This window comes from Alligator sinensis, unplaced genomic scaffold (assembly GCF_000455745.1).
Source record: "Alligator sinensis unplaced genomic scaffold, ASM45574v1 scaffold981_1, whole genome shotgun sequence".
Lineage (NCBI taxonomy): Eukaryota > Metazoa > Chordata > Crocodylia > Alligatoridae > Alligator > Alligator sinensis.
In genome coordinates, this window is record NW_005843313.1 from 64622 (window position 1) to 74419 (window position 9798).

Here is a 9798-nt window from a genome sequence, read left to right on the forward strand (position 1 = left end):
GGGACCTTGAAAGCATGGATTTCAAATAGTTGTCACATTGCCAATGGTATCACTAGTAAAGGTAGTCAAGGCCGGTAGCAACAAAAGATGCAAAAGATGTCATGTGGGGATTTTTTTGGAATGATTTGTAATTTTGGAGATTTTGGTCTTGCTTTCATTTTCTGCTTTCTTTCATTTTTCAGTTGTCTGGGATTTTAGATCAGATGAAAAGGTACACTAAAAATATCTGGGTTTTGAAAACTACTAAACTCTCATGGTATTTTTAGGGGTTTTTATTGTTGTCTGTCTTAGAAAACAATCTCCAAAGTTAAGGTGTATGTACATGTTTAGTAGGTTTTAGTTTTTCATGGAGAATTAGAAGAATTTGAATGAAAATAATTTTCCTGTTCAAAATCCATTTGAATTTCCATTCAAAACAACAAAGCTCCTTCTCCAACAAAGAATGAAACCCTGGAACAATACCCTTAAAAAAAGACCCAGAGATGTGCACTGGGGAACAATTCCCCTTAACCTCAGAGGTTCTTGGCCACTTTACCTTGGAGGAAAGCAAGACACTGTCAGAGTCTAGCCCTGAAACCACTCACACAAGGGAATAGCATGATGCCTTCTCACTTGACCCCAAAGACTCCTCCCCTCCTCTTGGTGTCAATGAGTCCATGAGAGGAAGGTTAGGCCACTTATGGGCCACTTGTATGGAGCACATTTCCCCTCCCTTTTTCCTTCCTTTTCTCCAGATTACATCACCTCACTCCAAGTCTGCATAAAAAGAAGTAGGATAAACTAATCATTTGGGACAGAACTACTTGCCCCAGGGCCCTCCAGCCTTCCTTGAGGTCCCCACAGGCACATTCTGAGACCATCCAGGAGCTGCTCTCCTAGTACTTGAAGAGCTTCTTGGCATCTGAGTAATATTTAATGATATAATGCTCTCAGATTTGAGTGCTAGGTCCAGAGTCATAATTGAGGCTGCAGAAAACAGAATCTACCTGTTAAACCTTTTAAAGCGTGCTCCAATATGGCTTGAGGCTGTCTGCACAAAGACTCTGTTCTTCTTCCTGTCCCTTTCACAGTTCTTTGATTCCTTCTTTATTTAAAACTCTGGGTTTCATTCTAGTTTTCTTAACTCTGGCCTTGAATTGAGGTTTACCCCAAAATTTGATTTAGGCTTCCAGATTATTTGAACCCTGATCTTGCTTTTGTGACTCATGCCTTACTGTGAACCTTGGATCTGACTCCTGGCTAGCTATGAACCAGTCTCTAGACATGCCCTATTAACTAAGTGATCTACCTGCACCATCTAGACCAGGCTTGTCCAACTTTTGGCCCGCGGGCTGCCATGCAGCCCACCAAGCCATTTTATCTGGCCTGCGGTGGCACCGCCGCTGTGAGTCACAGAGCCGTGGCGGTGGAGTGTGGCACCGTGGCGGCGGAGCGCAGATCCACAGCGGTGGTGGCGGGGCAGCGGCAGTGGGGCAGTGGCGAGGCAGGCAGGGCTGGCCCGCGGGCCCCAGCTGGCAGCGAGGGGAGGGGAGCTGCTTACCCCCACGGGACCTGGCTCTTCAGTGAGCCAGGTCCTGCTGCAGCTGCCCCAAGGGCTGCGCAGAGCAGGGCTGCCCCAGCCACGTCTGATTGGAGTAGCTGGGAACGGGCTCTGCCCCTTGCCCCCGGTACGTGGCCGGGGGAGCTGAAGCACGGTCTGCATCCTACCTGCATGCGTGGTGGATGGAGGCACAAGGTAAGTTCCCGCACAGAACTGGGGGTGCCTCGGGGCCAGCTAGGGTGGACAGAGGCACGGGGTAAGTTCCTGTGTGGAGCTGGGGGCTCCTCGGGGCTGGGCCGGGGCGGACGGAGGCATGGGGTAAGTTCCCGTGCGGAGCTGGGGGCACCTCGGGGCCGGGCTGGGATGGATGGAGGCACAGGGTAAGTTCCCGTGCGGAGCTGGGGTGGGCAAAATGATCACGGCCAAGATGCATTCTGGGATGTCTCTTCATTAGCCACATAGCTGTAGTGTGCAGCATTACTTTTAGAAAACTATAAAATGTGGGGAAACACCATTGGGTTAGGGATTTTTTTAAAGATGATGAACTGCCAAGTATCTATAGATGATCAATATTCTAAGTGAGTCAAAATAGATACATCATCTAAGTCTGTCCTATTCTGGCTTGTGATATTTCCCATTGCCAATCAAGTCACTATGAGCTAATTACACAAAAGATTGCTTTCTCTCAGAGGTACCCAGAAAACATTTAGATTATCAAATTAATGTTTAATGTCAGAGCCTGAAAAGTATTGGCTCTTTGTTTCTCAGAGGGGAGGAGCAGTAAAAGGAGATCTTTATATTGGATCTACAAACTAAAAATACTGCATTACTTTGAGCTTTTTCAGGGCAAAGAGTAGCATGTATTTTTTGTGTTCCATGTTTGTGAGTGATAGAGAGAAAGGAACTGGGGGGGAAGAGGGAGGAAGATAGATGACAGAATAACCAACTACTGAGTTTACTGTTTGTTACTGCTGCTCCTATTGACTATTTCCATCTTAAAACATTCACTTAAAAATCAGTAGCCCCATCCCTTGAATAAAGCAGTGTACAACTTTAGTGAGATCATGAGAAATAGTTCTCTCTCTCAGTGCTAAGGGGCAGACATCATATGAACATTTTCTATATGGATGTTCGGTGAGTGCATTCTGATTTTTTTCTTTAATTTAGTGGGTAGGAGCCTGGATGGGAGTAATATAAATATATATGTATGTACTTATGGGAAATACATACATACATACATACACACACACACACATACATACCTGCACATATATATATATATACACACATACATATACACACACACATATATATACATATATATGTATGTATGTATATATGTTTTTGTTTTTGTCAATGTTTACATGCATGCACGCATGCATGCACATATATATGTGTATTTGTGTGTGTGTGTCTTGTGTATGCATGCCATTTTAGAATGAAAATGTAACATAAAGTATTGGAAAGATCTCGTGGAATAATGTATACAATTCTGGATACCAATCTTCAAGAAATATGAATTCAGACTGGAACAGATGCAGAGAAGTGCAATCAGGATGACCAAGGGGATGGTCTAAAATAATTTCCCTTGTTTAGCGTATGGGACACAGGGTATAACAGGGAAAAGGATGGCTTTCTGTAAGTATATCAAGGAGAGGGCTTAAAAATAAGGGAGATATTAACACCTGCTTAAATGAGAGAATCATGTTAGGATGCAAAACAAAATGGTATATGAGCTGTCCATTAATTTGTATAGGCTGAGACAGTAAATATATTATAAGTGTGTTCAAACCACATTGTGCTGTACTTGATGATCCCTGGGTTCCTTCCAGGCCTATGTCCTCTGGGCCAGAATCACAAAAGAGCTGATGTGCCTCAATTGCAATTAAGGTGAAATGTTGGGTGCCTACATCCAAACTTGCAAACATGAAAGCCTCTGTTAGCTGCAACCTAACCCTGGATGTGCCTAGATTCAAGGCATTTTCATGTTTGAATGCAAAGTTTCCCAAGTGCCTAGATTGATCTTGTGTGCAATGTCAGGCCAGCCCTTGGCTCGGTGCTGCTTTGCACCTAGGTTATGCCTCAATTCAGTCAGGCTCGAGATATTATGTGTTTTTGTGCCTCAGACTCCTGAGAAGCCCAATCTAATAGGAGTTCTCGGAGAATGTTTAACACATACGCACAGGACTGGGTTTCTCCCAAAAATGATGGTGTCCACAAGCTTGTTTCTAAACATGGCTGGAGGCGGTATTGGTGCCACATTCCTTTCAAGATGTCACTCACTGATTAGCTCACTTGCACAGGACATTGGACACCGGTATTCATTTCCCTTCTCTGCCTGAAGGAGCTCAGACTTATACTCCACAGGAGACCACTCAAAGCCCCAAAGTCCTGAGACTGAAGCCGGTGGCACTCTAGTCTTTAAGGATGCCTAGATTTGGTTGTGTCCATGAGTACCTAAGTCCCCAAAATGCCATTTATGCAGTGGGATGCCATTCTACTTCAGGGTTAGTAGGAAGCCATCCATGTGCATAGGGATACATGGCACAGAAATAGTGACCACCTGTATACAAGTGGCATTTCTGGGACTTAGGTGACCAAATCTGTTTATCTGGGAGCCCAGGAAAGAATGCAGGGCCACCCTAGGTGTTAGTTTTGCTCTGGGTGTCTCCTTAGTTCAGGTCTGAACAGTCAGGGCTGCTCTGTCTCTTTTTCTTCCCAAGGATGGTTTCATGAAAAACACAGAAGCAGCCCCTGGAGCAGGCACCAGAACCGAGGATTCCCTCCTTCTAGGTGAGTCCCCATACCATGGCTGTACAGATGCAGACTGCCTCTTCCATCCTCTGATTTCTTCCCTCTGGTCCTTTTCACCTTGAGTCCTTGTCTGCACAGCAGCACCGGCTCCACACAAGGGATGGCTCGCATACCATAAAGAGAATAATCCTTGATCCCTAAAGGACGCCCTTGTGAGGGAACTTGAAAGTGTGGAGTGAAAAAAAAGTTGCCAGATAGCCAGAGCGAACAAATAACTGCTAGCCCCAAGGGGAGCCACCACTGCAGAGGGAAGGACTGGGCGCCCCACAGCTCAGGGGCTGCATAGCCTGCCAGCATCTTACACAAGCAGGCTCCACTGGGGCGGGGAGGAAGGCGAGGATCCCAATCCTTTTTTTTTTTTCATAGAGCCTGTCTGCCTCTCCCACAGCCAAGGGGTGAACTGCTTGTGGGCCCTGGGATGTGGGGGGCCCCAGTCCTTCCCTTTCCAGGAGCAGCACCCCCTGGGGCTGCCTAGGTGGCCAGCTAGTGCGTGCAAGCTGCCCCAGCCCGACCCGACTCGTCCCTGAGCCCAAGCTGGGGCAGCATCCAGCCTGCTAGCAGCCCACCCAGGTGGGCCCAGAGGGTACCACCACAATGGAGGGAAGGGACGGGGCCCCCCACAGCTCAGGGGTCACTTGGCCCACCAGCAGCTCACCCCCCAACCATGGGACACACAGGCAGGCTCCATGAAGAAAAAAAAAAAGGATCAGGCCCCTCAGTATAACAGTGATGGAAGCCCTAATCATCACAATTAAAATCCCACCATTTCAATGTAGGGGACTAAACCCCCGTCACATGTACAAGTGCTCTTATATACTCAGTTAAGACATAATGAAAGACGCAGTCAGAATATAGGAATCAGAGAAAATAACAAATTAAGACGTGTGTGTGGTTGCTTAAATTAGTGATTTTGCTTTTAGGATTATATGAATCATTTGCACTAATAATGGTCTTTCACATTGGCGATGTGTAGGGGGTGCACACGGGTGCACGTGCACCCCCTGTGATCGGCCATGTCCCCCGACCAGCCAGAAAACTGGAAGTGCACTGGGGGATACCCCCCCTGGTTGGCTATCAGCCACTGGGGAATCCCCTTCCCCCATTGGCGATCTGGTGGCCCCCCAGACTCGGGATGCACCAGTTGCCCATGGTTTTTCATGTATGTGGTCAAAGCGAGAAATCAAGGCTAAAACAATTACTCCTAAGCTTGCATCAGAATCCACAATCTATACTGGTTTTGTTTATTTTTAAAATTGCAGACCTTTCTTATGCAAAGCTTCATATGCCTCTGCTTTAACACCCCTTCTATGCTGGGATAATTCCACTGAAGTCATGGGAGTTGTACTTCTGGAAAGGTGTAACATGGAAATAGTGAGACAGACATATTGATGCCACACACTAAAAGAGAAGAAACATTGACTTTGAGTCTGGTATGTTTCGGAAATCATCTAAGTATAACCACACTAATTGGAAGATGATTTTCAACTTCGCTTCCATATTTCCCCCTTTTGCAATCCCTCACAATTGTCTTAGAGTAAAGACTGTGGGATTGTGTTTACAGAATGGGTGTATGAGCTATGTCTTTAAAAACTTTCTTTTTAATGGCTCACAAGAAGTTGAATACTTGAAAACTCACTGGACAAGTTGTCAACACGTGGTTATGTACAGCAAATACAAAAATGACACTAATTCATTCTATCATGTTCACTTAGTTGGAGTGTGAGCTGAATATATGACCTAGCACAGAGTTGGTTGTCATTTTTCTGGTAAAATAGTTCCACAGAAAAATCCTTATTCATTGCTGCTCAACATTTCTCATGCAGATCATCTCACAATTAATTACTCTTTCTTGAATCCAAGGCAAGTTTATGATGGAAATGCTTGGTAGACCCACCTTGTATGGATGTTTCCAGGCTTCCTTGCCCTGGGAGGGCAGCTTTTCTGTGGGCCAGGAAGCATTAGCAGACCCGAATCCTTCTGCAACAACTGTTCACCCAGTGGGTCTACCCACAAGGCTTGACCTAACCAGCAGATGAAATGTCCATGGCCCAGGTAGCCAGAGATTTTACGGTGCCCAGTTCTTGACCATTATCCAAATTTTCTAAAAGTGAGATTTCCTGTGAACTGGAAACCTGCCTCTGTCAGTTGGGTTGTTCAGGCCCAGCAGCTGGCTTTGAAAAATGCATGTGGTCCTTGTACTCCTGTCTGCCCATACTTATTTCTGTCTTTTGGAAATTCCTTGCACAGTCATTACGTTAATTCCAAAAGTTTTGCTTTTCTTACAGGTCAGTCCCTAGGAATGGAAAACCAAACCACTGTGACTGAGTTTATTCTCTTAGGACTTTCCAGTGACCCGCAACTCCAAATTTTACTGTTCCTTGTGTTTTTGGTGATATACCTAATCACTCTAGCGGGAAACGCAGTTATCATGTTGGTGATACGAATTGATTCTCATCTTCATACCCCCATGTATTTCTTCCTGTCTCATCTATCCATTGTTGATCTCTGCTATTCCTCAGCCATTGTCCCTAAGATGCTGGTGAATTTACTAGCAATGCATAAAACTATTTCTGCCAATGCTTGTTTTACCCAGATGTTCTTCATCTTTCTCTCAGGCACTGGTGAAACATTCATGCTCTCAATAATGGCTTACGACCGGTATGCTGCCATATGTAAACCCCTGCATTATGTGAGGACTATGAACAAAAAAATGTGTAGGCAGCTCGTGGGTGTTGCCTGGACAATGAGTTTTATTGATTCATTGGTAAATACAGTTCTGATATTAAAGTTGCACTTTTGTGGGTCCAATGAAATTATGCATTTTAGCTGTGAGCTTCCCCCACTGCTAATGCTGTCATGCACTGAGACTTTCAAAAACAAAATAACTCTTGTTTCCTCTGTCCTTTTCATTGGTGTTTGCACTTCTCTCATCATGTTGGTTTCTTACACCCATATCATCTCCACCATCTTGAGGATACGCTCCGCAGAGGGTAGGAGAAAAGCCTTCTCCACTTGCAGCTCCCATCTCATCGTGGTGGGTTTATTGTACGGAACAGCTCTTTTTCAGTACATGAAACCAAGCTCCATTTCTTCTGTGATCCTAGATCAAGTTTTCTCCATCCAGTACAGCATTGTAACCCCCATGTTAAACCCCATTATCTATAGTCTGAAAAATAAAGAAGTGAAAACAGCCTTGGGGAGAATTTTCAAAAAAAAATCCAGTTCTCAACTGTTGTAGTAAAAACATGATTTTGAAAAGTAAGTTTCAACATTTTATTTTAAAATAAATACTATTTAAAAGAACAGACATATGGGAAGCAGCTATCTGGATGATGTTAGAACACAATTGGCAATGACTTTTATTCTAAAAATATCCTGGGTTGTACCTGCCACTGAATGTAAAAAATATCACAGGAAGAGAACGAACGTAGCTAGACTTTAAAACATTTTTTAGGCAAAGTCAAAGTAGCTCAGTTAAGCCTTAATGCATCTTGAATTATAGCCTATTTTGATGGCAGTTCAATTAATAATTCAGTATACAGTCTACACCAAACATCTCTACTATTAAAAGTGGCTGATCATGGATGCCAGAATAGTAGGGCTGTGCGAAACTGGCACTGTTCTGTTTCACCTTGAACTTCAATGGTTTGAGGGAAGAGTGTTTTGTATTGAATTTCACTTCAAGATGAAACAGCTGATCCGTTCTGTTCCTTCGAAACAGAAAAGCTGTTTTGACGCCATTTTGAGTTTTGCTGGGGATTGGGAGTCAGACCAGCTGCATCACACCGGGGTGGGAGGCAGCTGGGCTGCTTCCCAGGGTCCCGTGCTTGATTACGCCGGGAAAAATATTTTATAACAACACATTTTCTGAAAACTATTCCACAGCAATATTAGTTTATGATTTGTACTTAAAAGCTAAGGGGTTTTAACTTCAGTTTTCACAAGTGGGGGCAGCGAACAGATGATGAGTGCCATTGGCAGCAAAGAGAGAAGGAGTCAAAACAACCTAGAGTACTAAAAGAACAAGTTAGGGATTACTTAGATTGCTTAAAGTTGGCAGGTGCAGGAGGAATGCTCCCTAGGGTACTGAAGGAATCGGCAGAGGTAAATTAAGAACCTTTGGTTAGATGTTTTGAGAGCTCCTACAGGTTGGGTCCTAGATGAGTGAAAAGCAAAAATATAGTGTCTTTAAGAAAGAGGAGGAGGATCAGGGGAATTACAGACCAGTCAGCCTGAACTCAATAGCTGGAAAGATCATGGAGCAGGTCCTCAAGGAAGCTATAGTGAAAGGAGAGCAAGGTGATCAGGAAGAACCAAAATGGATTCACCACACAAATCGTGTTGGCAAACATGATTTCCTAATTTGAGAAAGTGGCAAGCTCTACGAATGGGGGGAGCAGTAGCTGTGATATACTTTGACTTTATCAGGGCTTTTGACACTTTTTATGACAATTATTAGAAAGCTAAAGAAATGCAGACTAGAGGAAAGTAGTATAAAAATGGACACATGACTGGTTGGATCATCTAGCTTCCAATGTAAGTGTCCAACACACTGAGCTCTTGTCTGGAAAAAGTAAAAGGTGTCTCTCCCTCACTCTTTTGGTAGTGACCAATGTATGCACTCAGCCACACAGATAGGGCTACACATGCAGAGACAAAATGCCAAGCTGTACATAAGTGACATTTTTGGCCCTCTAATGACCATGTAGACAACTACATTAGAACACTTCGGGTGACAGCCTATATTTTGACGATAATCTCAGGAGCCATTTTTTGGTTGTCTACAAGGCACTTCTGACACTTACATGCCCAGGGGTATCCTATTCCTGGATCCCTCTGGGTGCTTATGTCACCAGACCGACTACAATAAAAACAGATGTTTGTCTCCAGACCAACCCCAACAAAAGCAGAGATATTTTTCTCCAAAGATCTGAGGGGCTAAGACAGGGGTAGGCAAAATAGTGCATCTGGCCAGTGGCTGGATACCATTTCCAAGCAGCCCCTGCCTGTGTCACTGTGGCCAATTTTCATGGCGACCACAGAAATGGTAGGGCTGTGACAGTGCAGTCCATCATGGACCCAATCTAGTCCACAGGCCAGACTTCGCCCACTCCTGGGATAAGATGAGTACTTTAGGAAGTGAGAGTACATGGATACTAGGCTCCCCTCATCCACAGGTAATTTCAACCTAGTCTGACTGGCCAAGACAGGATATATATATGTGGAATCTCTCTCTCTCTCTCCCTAGATATCTCTCTTTCTATATATATATATGCTTATTATATATCCTTATAAGCATATATATGAAGCATATATATATAGGGAGAGAGAGAGAGATTCCACATATATATTCCTGTCTTGGGCAGTCATATTTCACTTATTCACTTTTTAGTGCTCAAGTGACATTGTAAATAACTGCACCTCTCTCTCTCTCTCTCTCCCTG

The 9798-nt window shown here is 44.3% G+C and overlaps 1 protein-coding gene across 1 annotated transcript; it reads left to right on the plus strand.

The window, feature by feature from the left end:
• Positions 1-6653: 6653 nt before the first annotated feature.
• LOC102382936 (olfactory receptor 5V1-like) lies at positions 6654-7592 on the plus strand. Its single transcript, XM_006038313.2, has one exon. It carries the CDS (start codon positions 6654-6656, stop codon positions 7590-7592), a length of 939 nt encoding a protein of 312 aa, XP_006038375.1.
• The last annotated feature ends 2206 nt before the right edge of the window (positions 7593-9798 follow it).

Bases quoted from the DNA above. Each gene is read 5' to 3' on its own strand.
- LOC102382936 (XM_006038313.2), top strand. From the start codon at position 6,654: ATGGAAAACCAAACCACTGTGACTGAGTTTATTCTCTTAGGACTTTCC.